General features: G+C 47.4%; 1 protein-coding gene across 1 annotated transcript in view; it reads right to left on the bottom strand.

Annotated features, from left to right (window-relative positions):
* The window catches only part of LOC124625136 (apolipoprotein D-like), a 51,502-nt gene that overhangs the window by 18,308 nt on the left and 14,039 nt on the right, over window positions 1–19,155 (bottom strand). Inside the window, exons 2-3 of the mRNA XM_047149150.1 lie at window positions 16,414–16,552; window positions 10,968–11,101 (exon numbers count right to left, since the gene is read on the bottom strand). Of these exons, the coding sequence (XP_047005106.1) occupies window positions 10,968–11,101; window positions 16,414–16,533 (254 nt within the window). The 5' untranslated portion in view covers window positions 16,534–16,552. The remainder of the gene's footprint in view (window positions 1–10,967; window positions 11,102–16,413; window positions 16,553–19,155) is intronic.

Below are 19,155 nucleotides of genomic sequence, written 5' to 3'. Positions count from 1 at the left end.
AATCCCTCCAAATCCTTGAACGCCATGCTCTCCGGCTTGCCTATCGCATCCATCTCCCCTCCCCCACGCGGATCCTGTATGATCACATCCCCTTCCCCCACCTCCTCCTTTTCCTTGAAAGAATACGGATCCTGTACACCTCCCGTAAACTTGATCCTCCTCACCCGCTCGTGTCCCCGATCCTCTCCCACCCCCGCCCGCTGCCGCGCCTGTATTCCCACGTCCCACCCGGTCTCCATCTCTCCACCCTCCTTACCCTCTCCCAAGGTGGCTTCCGCCAGCTCCCCTCCCTGATGATGTCCTCCTCCCCTGCATCTACCCCTCCTATCAACTTTGATCCTCCCCCCCACCTCCTGTGTCCTTTCCTTCAGGCACCCTCCCTCCCCCCCTTTCCCTTCCCTTCTCTTTCCTTTCCCCCCCTCCCTCCTACCCTCTCCTCCGGGCTTCCCTCCCCCTTCCTCCCTCCCCCTCTCTCCTTTGCCCATGGCATCTCTGCTCTCCCCTCTCCCATTTCCCCTTCCTCCTCCTCCACCTCCTCTCTTGGCAGGTCCCCGGACTCGTACACGCTGAGTGGACATTCGCGCGCCGGAGATCATCGCCATCAGTGTCTCGTGAGTGCCGTCATGTTCAGTGTTCAGTGTTCCCATCATACTCCATCGTTCGCCTGTGCCATCGCCATCTTCAGTGTTAGTGCATCGTGACAACAGTTTGTAGTGAATTATCGTCGAGTGTGAACGGCTCCGTGTTTGTCTTTATGTGTCTACTGTTTTATTACCCACCGTTATGTCACATTTGTGTATTCTTCCTGTTCTTTCTTTATCTCCTCTACGGCTGAAGAGCGGCGTACCATGCTGCTGACAGCCTGCCTGTTTGTACGGGTTTGAAAATAACAATAAAGAAAAAAAAAAAAAAACCTAGTCCAGCCAGTCTGGTACTCGCTCTGGATTTCGTTTCTGTCTCGGCGGTACTGCGTTCTGGTCGTTGCTCGTTGTTGACATTTGCCTGACTCTGGTTCCGAGTGGAGTTACGTTTGGTGTTTGGTGTTGTGGTTCCCACAAGCCCCCGCTGTTTATCTCTTCCTTGTTGTGTCGCTCATAGTCGCTCTTGGTCGGTTGTTGTCAGTTGTCGTTGGTCTGTCGTCCGACTCGTCCTGTGTTTACCCGGTGGTGCGTGCTCCACCACCGGCGGCTTCCCCGCCCGGCGGCTCCGATCCGCAGCCCAAGGCGTTCCCGCTGTCGGTTGTGGTTACAACATTTTGGCGGCGAGGTGAACGGAACATAGGAGTATGGAGGAGAAATTACTCACTCTCTTAGAGCAACAGCAGCAGCTCATGCGACAGCAGCAGCAGCAGTTGGAGGTCTTACAGACCTCGCTGCAGTTTCTCTCAGACAGGGTCAATAAGTGGGATTCCCTCCCTCCTCTTTCCCCAGGTGCCCCGCTTTCAGACACGTTCCCACGTCCGCCGTCGTTCCCACCGTTCAACGACGCAAAAGAGGATTGGGAAACGTACCTGCATCGTCTGAAGCAACATTTCACGGCATTTCAGGTGTCGGATGACTCTCTGCAGCGGTCGTTGTTCTTGTCTTGGGCCTCACCGGACACGTTTTTCTTGCTCTGCAAGTTGGCACCATTGGCCGACCGCATGGCTCTCTCCTTTCACGAGATCTGTGTGTTGCTAACTAACTATTATTCCCAGCGATACCACGTGGTTGCATCTCGCTTGGAATTCCATCAATACCATAAGCAGCCGGGTCAGTCCTACCGTTCCTGGGTGAAGGATTTGCAAGGCCTCAGCCGCAAGTGCAACTTCACATGCACCAATCAGTAGTGCAAGGCGTCATATGCAGATTCCTTAATTCGGGATGTGGTCGTTCAACTGGCGCTCGATCCAGAGGTCCGCACTGCGGCGTTAAAGTTGGACAACCCCTCGTTGGAAGACATTCTGCGTATTGCCCATTCCTTCGAAATTACTCAAGCGGCGAACGAACGTCTCATGGCGCGGCTCCAGGTGGCAGCGGTCGAGTCCGCTTCCCGCTCCACTCCTTATCGCCGTCGACGGGGCGCAGTCACCAGAGGGCACCGCCGTCGAGATTCCTCACTGTCTGACGTCTCTATGGCGTCCAAACCGCCGGTCGCCCCTCGACGTCGGCCGAGTGGCCCTCTCTCGTCGTGCCCCCAGTGCTTCTCGGCCCACACTCGAGCTGACTGTCCCCATTGCTGGAAGACCTGTTCCCTCTGTGAGAAAGAGGGCCACCTTCGATCTGTCTGTCGTAGCCGCTCGACCCGCCCCCGTCCCGCCCTTGCGCGCCAACAGGAGGCCGTCCATGCTTTACACGTAGTCGCCCCTCGGACCGACACATTGGCTCAAAAGTTATTCCTCACCCTCCGCATCTTTCACGAGGACGTCCGTTTCCATGTCGATACGGGGGCCACGGTTTCTTTGGTCAATCTGACGACGTATGCACGTCTCGGGTGTCCACAATTCCACCCTCTTGGAGGTTGGTCGCCTACAGCGACGGTTCCATCCCTCTCCGTGGGCGGTTTTCTGTCATGGCCATCTATAAAAACGTTCCCCGGCCTCTTACCCTATTTGTGGTGGACCACCCATCGGCTTCGGACATTTTTGGACTAGATGCGTTTGCACGGTTTGGCTTTTCCATTCAAGACGAAGTGCAGTTCGTTTCAACTACGGTTCCATTTCAGGACCTAGACGATCTGTCCACGTCCTTTTCCTCCCTGTTTTCGGCAGACATGGGCTGCGCTTCCGATTTCCAGGCACACATCACTTTACTGCCGAACGCACGGCCTCGCTTTTGTCGGGCTCGGCCTATCCCGGTAGCTTTGCGTGCGGCCCTCAAGCAGGAACTTGATCGACTCTAGGCTGCGGGGGGTTATCGAGCCAGTACAATCGAGTGCTTGGACAACGCCCTTAGTGGTCATCAAGGAACCCAATGGATCGCTTCGTCTTTGTGGGGATTTTGGGGCTACGGTCAACGCTCAGTCTTTGGTCGAAACTTATCCCATTCCTCGACAGGAAGACCTTCTCGCTAAACTGGCAGGTGGCGAGTACTTTTCTAAGATTGATCTGGCAGAAGCCTATCACCAATTGCCGTTGGATGAGGAATCGCAGGCCATCGTCGTCATCAACACGCCTTTCGGTCTCTATAAATACAAGCGTCTTCCGTTTGGCATTTCCTCTGCCCCTGCGATTTTCCAGCGGTATCTCGAGCAACTTACGCAACCAATACCGGCTTGTGTCAATTACCTCAATGATATCTTAGTCACGGGGCGCACGCGTCAGGAACATCTGGGCAACCTCAGTACCTTATTTCACCCCCTGCAGGCTGCGGGTTTACGTTGTCGACTGGAGAAGTGCAGTTTTTTTCAACCAGAAGTGGAGTACTTAGGACATTGGCTCAGTAAAGATGGCTTTCGCCCTTCGGACCGCGATGTCGCAGCCGTCGATGCCCTTCCCCGTCCACAAAACTTATCCGAACTCCAGGTATTTTTGGGGAAAGTCAATTATTACTTTAAGTTCTTACCCCAAGCCGTCCACGTCGCGCATCCCATAAATCGCCTGCGTCGCAAAGGGGTACCTTACACGTGGACTTCTGCCTGCGATCAGGCTTTCATCCGCCTGAAGACGATGCTGAAATCTGCCCCTTGCCTGACGCCTTTCTCTCCGGATCGTCCCTTGGTGGTGGCGGCCGATGCCTCAGCGTATGGGATTGGGGCAGTCCTAGCACACAGGAATGAGGATGGGTCGGAACAACCTGTGGCATATGCATCCAAGACGTTAACCCCTGCGCAAAGGAATTACTCTCAGATCGAAAAGGAGGCTCTTGCCATTATTTTTGCACTTCAGAAATTTTACATTTACCTGTTTGGGGCGCAGTTCACCCTCCTCACGGATCACAAGCCCTTAGTGTCGCTTTTTGGGCCCCATTCACACCTGCAAGAATGGACGGCTCAGCGTCTTCAGCGCTGGGCGTTGTTCTTACGTAATTACACTTACACCATCCGCTATAAGCCCACCAGTCAACACACTAATGCAGATGCCTTGTGACGTCCCCAGCAGGACCGATCCGGCGTTCGACCAGCAGGAAGTCCTGTGCTTCCACATCGACTCTGCCCGCCGGGAGACTCTCGATGGATTGCTCTGACAACCACGCAAATCGCCGCTTCCACGCGCAGGGATCCCATTCTGCGGCAAGTCCTCCGCTATGTGACCCATAGTTGGCCTCCCTACCTTACCCGACGTTTGAAAACTGACTTCAGCACGTGGCGTCACGTCTCACACAGGCTTTTGGTGATGGAGGACGTCCTCCTGTTGTCCACGGACTCGGACGCCCATCGGGTGAAAATCCCTCCAGACTTATGCCACCCCATCCTGCACTTATGGCACCGCGGACACTGGGGATGTCTCGCATGAAGGCGTTGGCTCGACGACATGTCTATTGGCCTGGGATCGATGGAGACATTGAGCACCTGGTCCGTGGTTGCACAGTGTGTGTGCATCATCGGGCTAGTCCTCCACAATCTTTCGCGCCCTGGCCAACACCCAGCCAACCCTGGGACAGGACCCATCTCGATTTTGCAGGCCCCTTCTCAGGCTTCATGTGGCTCCTCATCATTGATGCCTATTCAAAATACCCATATGTGGTTCGCATGGCGTCCACCACCACTGACGCCACCCTCACCGCCTTGGCCCAGGTGTTGGCCATTGAAGGCCTTCCTCAGACGTTGATCACAGATAACGGGCCCCAATTCACAGCGTCCTCGTTCCAGACCTTCTGCTCCACTAACGGTATCAAACACATTCGCTCTCCCCCCATTCCATCCTTCATCCAATGGCGCGGCGGAACGCGTAGTCCGCACTTTCAAACAGCAGCTGCTGAAATCAGTGGAGCTGTCGGCCACCACCTCGGCCCTCACCTTGTTTCTAGGCACCTACCGCACTACGCCGGTGGTCGGTCATAGTCCTGCCGAACTCCTTCACGGGCGACAACCTCGGACCCTCCTCCATCTGCTGACACCATCCCCTTCTGGGCGCCGCTCTCGCTCCTCCCGGCGCTACGCCCTGGGCATGGCCGTGTGGGCCCGCTCCTATGACGGCACACCTGCATGGACGCCCGCTACGGTAACAGTGGCTCATGGGCGGCGAGTGACGACCGTGCAGACACACAGAGGGCTCGAGCGTCCCCACCATAACCAACTCCACCCTCGGGCACCTGCCTTGATTCCTCCCCCATCGCCTTCCCTGCTTCCTGGTGCAGACACGTCCCTCATGGTGGAGCCCTTCCCCTCCACCTCCATCTCCTCGCCAGCTCTGCAGACACCCCTTCCGCCTCGCCGGGGTATAGAGACGCCCACTGACCGCCTGCCCTCTGGTGACACCTTGATGGATGCCGCAGACAGTCTGCCCTCCCCTCCCCCAGTGGTCCCACCGAGCGTCTCACAACCCGTGCCCTCATTCCGCCCGCCTCGGCATCGCCCGTGGCATTTCCGCCCCTATGCACCAATTTCGGGGGGGGGGGGGGGGGGGAGGGATCTAGTACCTTCCGCCGCGGAAGTCGAACACGCGCCAGAACAAATGGACGTGGTCAGCCCATAGAGGGTTCCGCATCCGCGGCGGCTATTCCGCGCAGCGGCTCTCGCGCAGCGAGGGCGCCACCCGTAAGCCACGTGCAGACAGCGACCAATAGCCGCTCCCTCCAGTTTCGTATATAGGAACCCGCTCTGCCCTAGTCCAGCCAGTCTGGTACTCGCTCTGGATTTCGTTTCTATCTCGGCGGTACTGCGTTCTGGTCGTTGCTCATTGTTGACATTTGCCTGGCTCTGGTTCCGAGTGGAGTTACGTTTGGTGTTTGGTGTTGTGGTTTCCACAAGCCTCCGTTGTTTATCTCTTCCTTGTTGTGTCGCTCATAGTCGGTCGTGGTGGGTTGTTGTCAGTTGTCGTTGGTCTGTCGTCCGACTCGTCCTGTGTTTACCCGGTGGTGCGTGCTCCACCGCCGGCGGCTTCCCTGCCTGGCGGCTCCGATCCTCATCAGCCCAAGGCGTTCCCGCTGTTGGTTGTGGTTACGAAACTGTGAAATCCCATACGGTCACATCAGGTGCTGGCTAGGTCCGTGCGATATGACGAATTTAGTCCGGTAACGGTCGTTCTCGTAAGAGCCTTCACACATGAATACGTTACTCGTGACACCTTATGTAATCTTGATAATCACGATTCTGCACTTCCGAATTCCGGAAAATGGTGGTAGACATTTCTCCCCCTTATACGATGCAAGATACAATCTTCCCACAAAAAAAAAAAAAAAAAAAAAAAAAAAAAAAAAAAAAAAAAAAAAGGATTCAGATGAGATTTCTGAAAGAGAAACTCTCTCTGTAATATTTCTTTGTGGAAAAAATATAGACGGTGTTATTTGTACCTACTTTCCGCGGTTGGGCGGAATGTTAATTGACACGTTTCGTTAAACGTTCTAAAAGAGATTCCAAGACACTGCATGATTAAAGACGGATTTCGATTTATCTGCCAGACTGCTCTCGGTTTTTGCTGCTACGTTATTACTTCCTACTTTAGCTGAATAACATAGTGTTAGAGCCCAGTTCAGTGATCTGTTTGTCCAGTCAAGCAAATTACGATACTTTAATCAAATATTACCCCAAGAGCACTATCCTCAGCTGTACAGAGAAGCCGCTAAAACTATTTCAATGTTTGATTAAACACATGGTTATGAACGTCTCTTTTTCTGTTATGAAATTTATGAATTGCAGCCAGCGTTCGTATTTTAGACCATGAAACTTCTTGTTTTTGACTGTATCACGAATCAAGTTTTAAAGATATTACACATTCTAAAACATCACAACTTTATGTTAAATGCCTGTTTGTATTGTAAAGTTTTTTTTCTAGTTCTACTCATCGTATTAGCACTATTTAATATATTTATTTAATCAACTAATAAAAGTTGTTGCTTTGGCAGAAAAATAAAAAGTTGAAAATAAAAAAAAATGATAAACTGCTGTATACAGAAGTATCCTGCAATATTCGCCTCTAAGAATTAGATACACTGTGTTCAAACACGTCTTCTTAAGCTTTCCGCACGTGTAGCCTTCAGCATTTAGCTGTATCATTCGCGCACCTGCTCAGAATAGAGCAATGATGGAAGAGGTCAGAGCGCTAAGCAGACATAGCTGTGCTTCTGGAGCACGAGCATACTCCACGAGCGCAAAGGCCTGTTCTATAGCGTCATCAATATACAATACGAACAATGGTTCGTAGGACAATGTGAAGCTACTTCTAATTCTGTTGATGAGTCTCCATTGAAGATAACATACTGCATATAACATATTGCATCCTCCTTACTCTTCAGTTCTCCATCCTGTCAAAAATTTTGTTTTATAATTAACGCAATCGCACGTTTGTTACTCTTCACTGATGTGATTTCATCTCAAATGATTTCAGAAGTCAATAAATACTGCGTTCACCTGATTGCATTGAAATAAGCGTATGTGACGATGCCATGTGAGAAAAGTGCAAGTTGTATTTCACATGATCAGTGTGTTTGGAACCTAGGCTGGCTGGAACGGGTATCATTCTGTTCGAGGTACCTCATTGTGTTTGATCTCAGAATCCGTTGCAGAACTGTACGACCGATGGACATCGATGAGATGGGACGATAGTTTTTAGGATCATCTCTGATGCCCCTCTTGTGATCTGTGCTTTCTTCCACTCACTGCACCATTTTCTGTTTAACAGATCTACATCAACTGAATTCACTGTCAGTGTTTGGCAAAACACGATAAATGTAGAAAAGTAGGCTTCTTTGTCAGCATCTCTGGCTGTCGTCTGTTTGATACTTTGCCTGATGTTGAGCCAAGAGTTGTCAAAGGTTGATTCTCAACTGTGGTGGTAGACTGCAGTCGAATCTGTGGGCAGAGATAATATGCACCTGTTGCATCAACATCTGACGGCCTTTCCTTGGTGACCTGCCCCTTGTTATCTGCAACGTTCGTTTGCTGCAGCATGGGAATCTGGGATCCGTCTGCCTAATTCTTTTGTGTTGAAACTATTATGTATGTGAATTGCTATAGCTTCTCTGAATAAGTATGTGTAATGGTTCTTCTCCACAATGAGAACCTCAATGTCAGTGAATTTTATTATGTTAGGACCTATAGCAATTCACAAACTTGACAGTAGTTTCAACAAGAAATAATAAAGCCTCAAAACACGCAGATTTAGGATTGCTGTGCCGTAGTGAACAACCTCTGCAGGTAACAAAGGGAAAATCACAGTGGGAATGACATCTCCTACTGAAGTGACTCCAGTCACCACTTCCACCGAAAAGGCGGTAGACAAAGGAGCGTGTGCTCCAGAAAGCAAGCTAGGGCTAGCATGCTATAGGAGCAGCGAGACGATCCCACCCAGGGGGGAAAACTCGGCGCCCAACAGGACCACGGCATGTGTCACAGTCGCCGGCCGCGCGGAAGCATCGCCCCTGCACACTACAACCGCAACAGCGACCATTGGCGACCTGGATTCGCTCAGCGGCACCCTGATTGCAGTTCTCGATAAGGTTTCACGCCTTGCTTCGACTCTACAGCAGGCCTTCGAGGCCCTGATGATGGGTGTCGGAGCGGTCACGCCGACTGTTCAACAGCCGGCCTAACCCACACTTCCGACGCGGTGCCTTCCTGGAGTGGCGACAACAATGGAGCTTGCTGGCCTTCATAGTCCTGGCAGCCCTGCTAACGACAGTAGAAGAGAAATGAATCACATAAAAAGACAACGAAACGAGAGAAGTATAATTTTTGTACAGTTCCAGATTAAGGAGGTTAGCGCTTTGTGCTCGTACTCAATCAGAATCTGGGGGAGGATCACCTCCTACAGAAGTTCATATTGTGTGCCACCAGAAGTACTGGAGAGTGACATTTGACAGTCCCAGCCAATTCTGCTGAAGAAATGTTAGGAAAAGTATTAAGCAAACATCATCCGAAGATTGCAAGACTTTAACAAGTGGCCACAATGGTTTCAACAGTTACGTAAGTATCAAGAAGTGAAAAACTTTTGAACTTCTACAGTTACTATTTATTCAGTCACGAATTGGGTTACAATCACAGATAAAAGGACGTCCAGCTTACATAGGTACACTATATGATCAAAAGTATCCGGATCCCCCGAAAAACATACGTCTTTCATATTAGGTGCATTCTGCTGCCACCTATTGCCGGGTACTCCATATCAGCGACCTCAGTAACCATTGGAAAACGTGAGAGGCAGAATGGGGTGCTCCGCGGAACTCACGATCTTCGAACGTGGTCAGATCATTGGGTGTCACTCGTGTCATACGCGAGATTTCCACACCCATACACATTCCTTCGTCGACTATTTTCGATGTGATAGTGAAGTGGACACGTGAAGGGACACGTAGACCACAAAAGCGTATAGGCCGACAGTTGAAGATGGTCGTAATGTGTAATAGGCAGACATCTTTCCAGACCATCGCACAGGAATTCCAAACTGCATCAGGATCCACTGAAACTACTATGACAGTTAGGCAGGAGGCGAGAAAACGGATTTCATGGCCCCGCGGCTGCTCATAAACCACACACCACGCCGGTAAATGCCGAACGAAGCCTCGTTCGGTGTAAGGGGCGTAAACATTGGACCATTGAACAGTGGAAAAACGTTGTGTGGAGTGTCGAAACACGGTACACAATGTGGTGATCCGATGGCAGGGTGTGGGTATGGCGAATGACCGGTGAACGTCATCTGCCAGAGTATGTAGCGCCAACAGCAAAATTCGGAGGCGGTGGTGTTACGGTGTGGTCGCGTGGTTCATGAAGGGGGCTTGCACCCCTTGTTTTGCGTGGCACTATCATAGCACAGGCCTACGTTGATGTCTTAATAACTTTCTTGCTTCCCACTGTTGAAGAGCAATTTGGGGATGGCGATTGCATCTTTCAACATGGTCGAGCACCTGTTCACGACACACGGCCTGTGGCGGATTGGTTACACAACAATAACATTCATGTAATGGACTGGCCAGCAGAGAGTCCTGACCTGAATCCTATAGAACACCTTTCGGATGTTTAGGAAAGCCGACTTCGTGCCAGGCCTCACCAACCGACATGGGTACCTCCCCTCAGTGCAGCACTCCATGAAGAATGGGCTGCCATTCCCCAAGAAACCTTCCATCACCTGACTGAACGTATGCCTGCGAGATTGGAAGCAGACATCAAGGCTAAGGGTGAGCCAACACCACATTGAACTCCTGCATTACCGATGGAGGGCACCACTCACTTCTAAGTCATTTTCAGCCAGGTGTCCGGGTACTTTCGATCGCATAATGTATTAGTGATGCAGATTGTTTACGAGGAAAAGTGTTACATTTTTAATGTATAAAGGAAATCACTTCAGTTTGAAAAATGATAAGAATAAAGTGGATTTTACTATTATAATCTAAGACTTGCCTAATTTTAACTTACTTTAACAATCACATTTAAAAGTAAGATGGCGTAATGTTTTAAATTATGCAAGACAATTTTTATCTCACTCCCTTGTTAAAGTAAGTTTCAGCCATGGAAATTTAGATTACATTACTGACAACGACTTTTTTGTTCTGCTTTTCAGCTGCAAGTGTTTCCTCAACAGAATAAAACAATGATATACTTTTCTTTTTAAGCACTTTGTTCCTGCATCACTAATATCTCTGTAAGTCACATATTTTATCTGTGGTTCCCATATTCATTTGTCACCTGGCAATCTCCTACGCTGCTGGGAACGAAAACCGGTCAATGATTAGAGAAACAGTCGGAGAACGTAATGAGTGTCTTATTTCTTGTTAGACTATAATATTAGTCGATAGTGTCTTAGAAATCCTTGTACGTAGTTTTCTGTAGCGATCTCCTTGTCTTGTTCAGAGCTAATAGTGATACGAGACAGGTGAGCAGCAGGAGTTGCTTACAAGAAGTTGGTCAGGGAGACGGTGATGTCGATGGTGCTGTTGTCTGCGGCGGTTTCTAAGCTTGCGATGACGCATTTGCTGCCCAGCTCGAAGGAATTCGAGTAGCGCTTGTACTCGTACCACGTGCCCAGCAGCTGTCAACAGAAAAACCAAAAGTCTGGCGTAAATTACAGAAATCACTGGACGCACTGCCAGAGCTGTCAAGGAAACTGCGGTCTATGAGTTTATAACGTTAGTCGACAATACGAATCGTAGACCCAGCAGTGGGAAGCGTCATGATCTCGATACTAGGTGCAGCTAGATTCCATTCCTAAGTAGTGCACATCGTCAAGTTGCAGGGCAAGTGTGGAAAACTATCGATAAAATGATAAGATTAAGACTTGCTCATAATGTCACTAAATTTTAGAGTCCAGCGAGAGAATGGTGTACACGTTGTTGCAAAAGGAACAGAATGTTGATTGGAGTGGGATTCAAGTACCTGTCCCAAAGAAGAAGCAAAATGCACACAATAAATATCCCATTGACTATATGGATAAATAGGTTATTAGGCAAAAATTTCTGCCATATTATGAACAGTACACAAAAATGCCAGTTCTGATATAGCTTCACAGACTGACAGAAATGGGCTTCGAGACTAGCATGGTGACTCTGAGAAAAACGGTTTCGTCTAAGGTGTTTGATTTTAGAAGGTTCCAGAATAATGTGCGAAAGAAACGACATAGTTCTTAAAAAAAGAATACTACATTAGATTTTCACCAAAAAATGAAAAATTCTGAATTAAAGCGGCCAGTGGTTTATTTGGACACATACTGTGAATACGTGTCACAGCGATAGTGTGTGAGGAGCACTGTCTAATAATAGTGCCAGTCAGTGCTTACTTGTTACACGCGGCACTGCATTGTCACGTGACAGCACTCCGATTCCGAGTGCCACCTTCCCTTTCTGTGTCTTCATAGCAAACATGACAGTGCCGTCAGTCTGGTAGGTCTAATGAACGCTTTACCGGGTAATAAGTTTTTACTATTATTAAGGGACGTTCACTCAGTGGCATTAACATACACTCCTGGAAATGGAAAACAGAACACATTGACACCGGTGCGTCAGACCCACCATACTTGCTCCGGACACTGCGAGAGGGCTGTACAAGCAATGATCACATGCACGGCACAGCGGACACACCAGGAACCGCGGTGTTGGCCGTCGAATGGCGCTAGCTGCGCAGCATTTGTGCACCGCCGCCGTCAGTGTCAGCCAGTTTGCCGTGGCATACGGAGCTCCATCGCAGTCTTTAACACTGGTAGCATGCCGCGACAACGTGGACGTGAACCGTATGTGCAGTTGACGAACTTTGAGCGAGGGCGTATAGTGGGCATGCGGGAGGCCGGGTGGACGTACCGCCGAATTGCTCAACACGTGGGGCGTGAGGTCTCCACAGTACATCGATGTTGTCGCCAGTGGTCGGCGGAAGGTGCACGTGCCCGTCGACCTGGGACCGGACCGCAGCGACGCACGGATGCACGCCAAGACCGTAGGATCCTACGCAGTGCCGTAGGGGACCGCACCGCCACTTCCCAGCAAATTAGGGACACTGTTGCTCCTGGGGTATCGGCGAGGACCATTCGCAACCGTCTCCATGAAGCTGGGCTACGGTCCCGCACACCGTTAGGCCGTCTTCCGCTCACGCCCCAACATCGTGCAGCCCGCCTCCAGTGGTGTCGCGACAGGCGTGAATGGAGGGACGAATGGAGACGTGTCGTCTTCAGCGATGAGAGTCGCTTCTGCCTTGGTGCCAATGATGGTCGTATGCGTGTTTGGCGCCGTGCAGGTGAGCGCCACAATCAGGACTGCATACGACCGAGGCACACAGGGCCAACACCCGGCATCATGGTGTGGGGAGCGATCTCCTACACTGACCGTACACCACTGGTGATCGTCGAGGGGACACTGAATAGTGCACGGTACATCCAAACCGTCATCGAACCCATCGTTCTACCATTCCTAGACCGGCAAGGGAACTTGCTGTTCCAACAGGACAATGCACGTCCGCATGTATCCCGTGCCACCCAACGTGCTCTAGAAGGTGTAAGTCAACTACCCTGGCCAGCAGGATCTCCGGATCTGTCCCCCATTGAGCATGTTTGGGACTGGATGAAGCGTCGTCTCACGCGGTCTGCACGTCCAGCACGAACGCTGGTCCAACTGAGGCGCCAGGTGGAAATGGCATGGCAAGCCATTCCACAGGACTACATCCAGCATCTCTACGATCGTCTCCATGGGAGAGTAGCAGCCTGCATTGCTGCGAAAGGTGGATATACACTGAACTAGTGCCGACATTGTGCATGCTCTGTTGCCTGTGTCTATGTGCCTGTGGTTCTGTCAGTGTGATCATGTGATGTATCTGACCCCAGGAATGTGTCAATAAAGTTTCCCCTTCCTGGGACAATGAATTCACGGTGTTCTTATTTCAATTTCCAGGAGTGTACTTTACTGCAGAAGCTAACAGTGTTTTGTATCGTAAACAGAACAGATCAAAACATAATTACAGATACTTGCTGTGACTGTGAGTGCATTTTTTACTCTTTTAATGTGTAGGTGCTGTTTTACAACTTCGTGGCAGACGAAAAGTGTATGCCATGCTGTGCTAGGACTCGAACCTCGGACCTTGCCTTTCTCAAACCGTGTTCTTGCCAACTGAACTACCCAGGAACGATTCAGAGCGCCCTCACAAAGATGTACTTCCGTCAGTAACGCTCTCTTCTTTCCAAACTGCTCAGAAGTTCTCCGAACACCTTGCTGGACTAGCTCTCTTGAGAGAAAGTGCTTCCAGAAGAGCTAATCAAGCAAGGTGCCCAGGAGAACTAGTGTAAACTATGGAAAGAAGAGAGCCCTACTGACGTAAGTACAGCTGTGAGGGGGCGCCCTGAATCGTGCCTGGGTATCTCAGTACCTTGGTCTGTTGACAGTGTTAAGAGGCCTATAATTTGCATTGAGGTTTTAAGCTACGTGTGTAACTTAGGTAGATAACACTGGGGCTGATTTAACGGTTTGTTTCGTGGGTGTAAGAATGTCAATTTCCTTTTACGATGTTGTAATATAAAAGTTGGGTTCGATAGTCACGTTCGCCTATTGAGAATTCAAGCTGTTACGGCGCAGAAGCAATATTTGCCTTTATTAGATACATATTCTAGCCTATACATTAAAATTTTGCATAATCTTTATATTTACAGATGTTTTCACACGTCACCTGCCAGCTACGGAAAGCCAAACAACTCGTTCCAAAAGGTTATGTACAGGCAGAATCTTTTATCGTGGTTAAGGAATAAATTAGGTTTTGGAATCTTAGAAAATACCTGCGCTCCACAGTTCAGTGAATCCGAATCAAAACATGGCGGTGTCAACCACATCTACGCTGATTTGTCAAGATTTGAGAGACGTATTGGCTGGTGTTCGAAAAAAAATAAGGAATATACTATAACTAAGCTAATCCGTGAAACTGAAATTTCATCAAAGGCACTTTACCAGTGCAAACAAAAGAATAAGATTATCCCAGTAACACTGCGATTTGAACGTGACCCCCTTTAAATTACTTGCCCTGGGAAGCTACTCAGTGCTGGATACGGTTTTCCCACTCCTCACAGCAGTGCCGAAGCTGGATACTAGAATAACTCTCAGCTGATCGGTTGCTGCCATTTGAATGTTGTGTTCATGTCCCAAAAGCAACGTCCCTTGACTAGTGTTTTGCTGTCTCGTAAAGAGGAAAAAGTCGCAGGGACCCAACACGAGCGACTAAGGACGCTGAGAAGCCGTAAATATGTTCTTTCTGGACAACAACCGGTTTACTGAAACTGCTGTGTAAGGCGATTGTCATGAAGCAACATACTATTGGTCCTTGTTTTTGGACTTACAGGCGTGATCCTTTTTGTGTAGTCTTTGAAGAACTTCTCGGTAAAATAGTTTCTTAGCCTCTTGGTCTTGAGGCACAGACTCTTTATGAACAGTTCTCCAGCTATCAAAAAAAGCATATCAGCATTCAGTTGATCTATGATCTGCGGATCGTACTCAAACACTCAAACTCCGTTACCGATAATGACACGTACCAGAAAACCGGGAACATTCTCAATCGATTCCAAAACGTCAACGCACCTGTCACACCTCACGTCCTACTTGTCCTGCCGGAGGATTCTCGGAACCGGTTCAGAGCTGAATTTTTTCATCTCAATTCATTGATCAATATCTGATGAACGGTGGTGTGACTCAAATCCATCTCAGCCGTAATGATTCTGACTGTCAGCTAATCATCTGCGCACATTAGATCCTGGACCCTGTCGCCAGTTACACGAGTTATTGAAACCCAAAGGCTTCCACTGCGAGGTTCATCTTCCTTCTGCTATAGCCTTAAACCACCGAAACACCAGAGTCCTTGACAAAACACTGTCTCCGTACGTCTGCCGAAGTTTTGCAAAACTCACCGTTGCACTGTATTCAACTCGGCAGCAAAATCTCTTCGCACACCATTACTCGAAAACAGTGTCACGCATTGTGCCCTCCGCCACACACCGTTGGGTGGCTTGCGGAGTATCAATGTAGATGTAGATGTAGATTGTCAAAAAGCACAGAAAAAACCTTATTCACGAAAAAAGCGCTACAGACAACCAACGTGATACAAACTTTTGCTCCGTGTTGGTTTTAGACAAATGTTTTAATCCATAATTTAAAAAAAATAATCTAAGTATAAATATGGTAAGGTGAAAAAAGTCTGTAAGAGCATTGCCTGCGAAAGCATATTCCAGGATCGAGACTCGGTCCGGTACATGATTTTAATCTGGCAAGAAGTTTCAATCATTACTGAATCGAAATACTGCATTCAATCTGATTACGTGAACACTGCCATCACAGGTATATTTAATCCAGTTTTCACAGCTGTATCACATGCCAACAAGCTTCAGTCATGTATTACATCGAAATATTTCATTCACCAAGGCTACATAAACAGCTCCAACACAGCAGGTATCTCTAATGGAGTTCCAATTGTTGTAACATATTTTTAAATTATGTAGTGTGACGTACTAAAAAGGAGAATGATGGATGAATATGATATAAAATACAGTGTCTTACGATTGCAGGCTTTCTTGGCGTATTTCAGCTATGAAATCTTCAGGGGTTATCAGCCGAGTGGCGTCGTCTTCCAGTTGCAACGTTTCAGTGGATTGCGTATCCATCACCTTCAGGCGACGACACGCCTGAAGATGGTGGATAAGCAATCCATTGAAACGTTGTGACTAGAAGACGACGCCACTCGGCTGATAACCCGTGAAGATTTCGTAACTACAGCTTCTTGTTTGAAGCGTAATGTATTTCAGGTGTCTTTATTGTGAAGTGGATTAAGTCATGTGGGTTGAGGTACCAATGAATAGCCATCATAGCTAGCGGACTTAGGTGTACTCACAGAAGTCGAGTCGATGTTGGCCATCGCAGTGACGCTGGGGCAGGACCCAATTCCCAGTAGCTGACCCAGCGCTGGAGACGCCAGCACCACAAGCAAGAGCAGTACTGTTCTCAAAGTCATGGCTACCTACAACAACAAACTTAACACAAGAGGAAAGATTATTACCCAGGATATCTATTTCAGTGTGTGACTTCACGAGAAATTAGCCACATTGTAGTTGGTAGTTTAAGGAAAAGATACGAAGGCATTAGTAGCTACAAAGAACAAATTTCATATTAACAGGAAACTGTACTTAAACTCAGTGGTCAAAAGTGAAAGTATTCAAAAGACTTCATTGTGCTCAATATTAACTTTTCGTGAAGTTCCTGAACGTTTTGTGTTATCTTAATACGATGCGTTTAACGTCTCTGTGTGCTGTAGCAATTCATCAATAGGGTATGAGTTTCGTTGTGACGAACAAATTCACTTCCGTCATCTATCCCATAAAACTTATAACCTGTCTGAGACCTATAATCTTTCAAAGGCCCTGGTCTTCTGATTATTTCTCATTTAAATCATATGGACTGGACATTGGTTCTGGAATACCATGAGATTCAGACTTGAAAGGCACTAGCTATTTTCTTTTCAAATGCATTTACCCTACAGGCCTTAATTTATTAGCTTCAAATATACCTAAAGTTACATTCTTCTCCTTCATAGTTAGCTACTGACATGTCCATAGGAATGAAAATTATTTACTGCCTCTACATTCCTCACAAAACAAGCATCTCTCCAGCTACTAATTATAGTAAGATAAGTATTTAAAAAGTACCTTTATTAAAGTTAGTCAGTCATTTTCTCTGTAAGAATGTATGAAGAACGCATTAAAGTATATTATAGACTGTGCAGGTCCCTTCGTTGTTGGACCCGAAATGCTCAGTGTATTGAATACTCTACATACGTCTATTCTGTCGTCTTGACTCTTCCTTTTTCCTCTTCTGCCCCCTGAGCTGTCGGATTAACTACTCCGAGAGTCTACCAAATTTTGCATAGACGTAGCAAATTCGCCTCAAGACTTCCTTATTCACATAATTTGCTTAATGCGTCTTTTATTTTCAATTTGTAAGTCTTTGTTTTATTAGCATTTCTCCTTGAAGCGTTATTTCATCAGATGCAAGATTGTTGTATTGTGCGCGCAACACGCCGATGTAGTCGCACCATAGCGCCGACCTCTGGTACTGTAATTCATTGGATTGTTCATTTAGAGATAGAGAGCGGCGAGGCTGTAATGTAGATTTATATAATTGCTCATAATTTAGAGAAAATGTTTGAAGTACTGTTGCCGTAGGAATTATAATTATTTTTTTAAATTTTTTCGTATTATTAATGTGTAACTAACTATACGGTTATATTTGTTTGTAAGAGTTATTGAGAAAGCTTTACATTGTGGATCGCGGTTTATACATACAGTAATCTTTACAACTACCATTGTATTAGTTGAAGTACTATCCTTGTACCTGTAGCTCACTACTGCCTCGTGTGTTCGCACACTTCTTCTGTACCCAAACTGATTCTCCTCCCGTCGACTTCCTACAAACGTTCCATTGTGCTGCAGACAATTCATGTTAGTATTCCGCAATCACTATTTATTAAAGTAATAATTTAGTAGTACCGGCACCTTTCAACACCTACTTTCTTCGATATTGAGGTTTTACATTAATCCCAACGGTGTTCCAATAATTCTGTAGAAATGTCATCTGATCCGGGTGCCATGTTTCGATTCAGGTTTTCCAATGATATGTCAAATTCTTCTCGATCATGGCGTAACACATGTGATCTTCATAGACTTCGTCTTCCTTTTCTCCAAAGTTTGTCTTTGTATTTCCTGCGAGAACAGAAGTCTCTGGTCCAATAGTATTACGTTAACAACACATCGCACTTTAATGGAAGCGTTCTCACACTATCTCTGATATTTATGTTTTAAATCTTTATCCCCTTTTTCTACAATCTGTAGGGTCTGTGTATATTCGTTCCACCTTTGAGCCGTCGTTTCTTAACTTTGTTCTGACTTGTCATCTGTGATTTTGGTCATTCTACAGATGCTTCACTTTCGGTAAAAGGTTCCTCTAATTTTCCTATCGGTGGTATCTGCCTTTCGTGTAGTCATGCACGATTCTATCGCTTTACATATTTCTTATAGCCGTTCGTGGTATACATCTTCTGCCGGTATCATTTTTAGCTGTCCGTAAGCTCTTTGGCCTACTTCGACTGCTGCATTCTTCTGTATCCCTGACTTCGATTCAGCTAAGGTGTCATGTATCGTTCATATATTTTAAGTGAACTTCGTCTTTCTGCGTAGTCGTTGTCCTGTTATATTCAGAATTTCATCTCTCAAAGCTACCATCTTCTCTTCTGCTGTATTGCTGTTGTAACCGATCATAAGATTAAAATTACCTAAGAACAAAAATATTTTTTATGTTATTCCGACTTTGAAAAGTAATACGCGAGGAATTTTTACAACAAAAGATAGAAAAAGTAATATTAAGAGTAACAAGAATAATGATAGTTTAAAAACAAAAGCTCTTTAGCAGTAGTGTAACTTGTCTCTTGACGTCCTTGTCTCTTGTTTTTTCCTGTCTTGTGTATCTTGTCGCTCTTGTGTGTATGAGTGCTTTTCAAAGGGTGAACTATATATCTGAATGAACGTCGTTTCATTCTTTCATAAAAATTATTCGCTCACATATGACCCCGAGACTTCATTTT

Source organism: Schistocerca americana, chromosome 1 (assembly GCF_021461395.2).
Source record: "Schistocerca americana isolate TAMUIC-IGC-003095 chromosome 1, iqSchAmer2.1, whole genome shotgun sequence".
In the NCBI taxonomy this organism is placed as follows: domain Eukaryota; kingdom Metazoa; phylum Arthropoda; class Insecta; order Orthoptera; family Acrididae; genus Schistocerca; species Schistocerca americana.
Note: the sequence above shows the minus strand (reverse complement) of the source record. Positions and strands in the feature narration are given on the sequence as shown.